At 68.2% G+C, this 3,269-nt stretch overlaps 1 protein-coding gene across 1 annotated transcript; it reads right to left on the bottom strand.

Annotated features, from left to right (window-relative positions):
* Positions 1-469: 469 nt before the first annotated feature.
* On the bottom strand, positions 470-3,033 carry LOC123346435 (HLA class II histocompatibility antigen, DR alpha chain-like). Its single transcript, XM_044983830.1, has 4 exons — positions 2,938-3,033; positions 1,487-1,744; positions 831-1,112; positions 470-624 (listed from the first exon to the last, which is right to left on the bottom strand). The coding sequence occupies exons 1-4, from the start codon at positions 3,017-3,019 to the stop codon at positions 470-472; spliced, it is 777 nt and encodes a 258-aa protein (XP_044839765.1). The 5' UTR covers positions 3,020-3,033.
* Positions 3,034-3,269: the final 236 nt, after the last annotated feature.

The following is a 3,269-nucleotide window of genomic DNA, read 5'->3' as shown; positions in this document are numbered from 1 at the left end:
CCTTGACGTGAGGCTGGCAGGGATCGGGGCCACTCCCCAGCACCCCCATAGAGCCTCCCATTAAAACAGGTGGTCCTGTCTGGGCTCAGGGACTGTAGCTGGCTGGGTGGGCACAATGGGTGGGGGGTCTCCCGAGGGGGTGCTGGGTGGGGGAGGGGCTCTGGGTGTGGCTGGGGGGTCACAACAGGTGGAGGTATCTCCCGAGGGGGTGCTGGGTGGAGGAGGGGCTGTGCTGGCTGGGGGGACACAACAGGTGGGGGGGTCTCCCCAGGGGGTGCTGGGTGGGGGAAGGGCTGTGGCTAGCTGGGGGGGGGCACAGCAGGTGGGGGAGGTCTTGCCAGTGGGTGCTGGGTGGGCCCAGGGGCTGCGGCTGCCTGGGGGGCACAGTGGGTGGGGGGATCTCCCCAGGGGGTGCTGGGTGGGCCCAGGGGTGGCGGGTGCTGCAGGTGCCTCCCTGGGCAGCAGCTACTCACAAGGGGCCCCGCGGGTTGCGGGCGGCGTTCATCTTCATCCCCTTGATGATGAGGATGGTGCCCGCGATGATGCCGACGATGCCCACGGCCAGGCCCAGGGCGCACACCAGGGTCTCTGTGGTCTCGGGGACGGGGGTGGGCACCTGGGCTTCTGGAGAGAGGGGGAGAGGGACAGGGCCTGGAGTGAGGGGGGCTGTTCCTGCCCCTCCCAGAGCCAGGACAGAACCCAGGAGTCCTGGCTCCCTGCCCCCTGCTCTAACCCACCAGCCCCCACACCCCTCCCCGAGCCAGAAGAGAACCCAGGAGTCCTGGCTCCCAGCCCTGTGCCCAGCGGGTCCCCGGGTGCCCCAGCCTCACCCCAGTGCTTCGTGAAGGGCTCGGACAGCCCCCCGTGCTCCACCCGGCAGTCGTAGAAGTCACCCTGGCTGGGGAGGAAGGGCAGGTAGGAGAACTTGCGGAAGGCATAGTCCGGGCGGGGGTAGAAGTCGGTCTCGTAGACGCCCCCCGTCACCTCCTGCCCATTCTTCAGCCACGTCACGCTGAGCGCCGGCGGGAAGAACTTGTCCACGAAGCAGATCAGGACGTTGGGCTCCCCCAGCTCCACGGGGCCTTCGGGGAACACGGTCACCTCAGGGGGCACTGGGGAGACAGGGGTTAGTGGGTCCCATTGCCTGCCCCGAGCCAGCCAGTCCCTGCCCTGGGGCCGGATCGAAGCCAGCGCCCCCCAGAGGGGACAGGCCCCTGCCCCATTCCCTGCCCCCCTGAGCCAGCCAGTCCCTGGTGCTCAGGCTCCAGCTCAGGGGTCTCTCCCCCGGACTGTGGGGGTGTCACCGGGGCCGTCCCAGCTCCCTGCACTGACAGCTCATGGGGCAGGGGAGAGAATCCCTCAGAGGCAGGGCCTGGCGCTGGGCAGGGGCCACAAACAGCCCTTGGCAAAGGAGCTGCCCTGGGCCCCCAGCCTGGAGGGAGCCCAGGAAAGGATGCCTGGCAGAAAAGGCCCCCCCGTGCCATACCATTCTGGGCCTTTGTGTGGTTGGAGTTCTGGATCATGATCTCCATGTTCTCCTTCAGCACGGCCATGTTGCCCAGGGCGCCCTGCGCCTCGAAGCCGGCGAACTTGCCGAAGTCAGGCAGGCGCCAGACGGTCTCCTTCCTCTCCAGGTCCACGTGGAAGATCTCGTCCTGGTCGAACTCGAACATGAACTCCCCGCCCTCCCGCTGGGCTGGGTCCATGCGCTGGTAGAACTGCACCTGGGAGATCATGTTCTCCGCTGCGGGGAGACGGGCGTCAGCACCGGCCCCCTGGGACAGGGTATCTCAGCACTTCTCCTAAGGCCACAGCCCCCGCCCCGGCCGTGACATTCACACTAGGACTCACTGGTGTGAAGGAAAAGCAGCCGCAGGGAGCACAGGGAGCCCTGGCACCACGCTGGGGCATTGGGGTCAGCACTGCCTGGGAGGGGACAGCCCCCCCTACTGTGCCCCCGGCTCATTTGTTCACTACAGGTCTCCCATCCAAGTGATGGCCAGGCCTCTACCCACGTAGCTTGTGAAGGGGGACACAATCCCTGTCAAAAGGGGCTCCTGGGGGAAGTTGGGAGCTGCAGCTGCAGGATATTTCATTCTCCCGTCTGTGCATGGGGCTGGTTCCCTGTATCAGTGTCTCATTCTGTGTCCCAGGGTCGCCAGGACCTGGTTCTCGGGGCGATTTCAGTCCCTGGCCCCCGACACTCACCCCCCAGGGCTGGTCACTGGGAGACCCGGGAACTCTCCAGCCAGAGGCATTAAAGCTGTGCTGGGGGGTCAGACACACTCCGGGAGGGGGAGGGGTCTGGCTCCGGCCTGAGGCTGGGATCCCCCAGGGCCCAAGGGAGTTGGGCACCTACATCCTAGGGAGTCGTTCGCTGACCCCAGCTCGCCCGGCAGGATCTCACCGAGCGACTGCAGAGGAGGGAACCCGCTACCACCAGCCGAGGAGAGTCGGCCCCACAGAGCGCCCCCCTCCGTGGGTCTGAGCCCTGGGGGGACGGGGACAATGGGGCCAGGCCAGGGAGTGGGAACAGGGGCTCCCTGCTCTGCACAGACGCACTCACTGCTCAGCAGGGTCTGGCCCTGGCGCGGCTCTTTGGGGAACGTTCCCCCACCCCCCCGTGCCTGGCGCCCCCCTGGGGGGATCAGCCCCCGAGTCCCTGTGGGGGAGGGGGGCTGCACCCCTAGGGCAGGGCTGTGTCGTACCCAAACCACAGTCACTTCCCCACGATCCCTCTGCTGCCCCCGCGCCAGCCTCCCCTCCCCCCTCCCTGCCACAGGGGTGAGACCCTCCCCCCTGCAGCCCCCACCCCCATCCAGCTCACCCCAGTAGCCCATCAGCCCCCATTGTCCCCTCCCTGGGGGGGGAGCCGGGTGCTCTGGGAGTAAAGCTCCCCCCCTCGCTCAGGTGTCCCAGCCCCCGCCCCACCCGTACCTGTCACTGCCCCGGTTCCCGGCAGGGCCAGCAGGGTGAGCAGGGCCAGCTGGGCCATGGGGACACCCTGTCCTGCACCCATCTCCTCTCCCCGGCACTGGGCTGGGCGTGGGGCTGGCAGCACTAGGGGGCTGGGGGGGAGGCACATGTCACACCCTGGGGGGGGGCAGCACCCAGCATTGGCCAGGGGAGCCCGGCCCAGGGGCCCGCACCCAATGGCAGAAATCCCTGCGCCGACCAGGCTGTTACCGGGCAGAGCAGCAGCGCTGAGCCTCGCGGAGAGGAGATGGAGAATTTCCCGGCCAGGCGTCGGCTCTCAGGGCTGGGCTGCC

The sequence above is a fragment of the Mauremys mutica genome, chromosome 12, assembly GCF_020497125.1.
Source record: "Mauremys mutica isolate MM-2020 ecotype Southern chromosome 12, ASM2049712v1, whole genome shotgun sequence".
NCBI lineage: Eukaryota > Metazoa > Chordata > Testudines > Geoemydidae > Mauremys > Mauremys mutica.
Note: the sequence above shows the minus strand (reverse complement) of the source record. Positions and strands in the feature narration are given on the sequence as shown.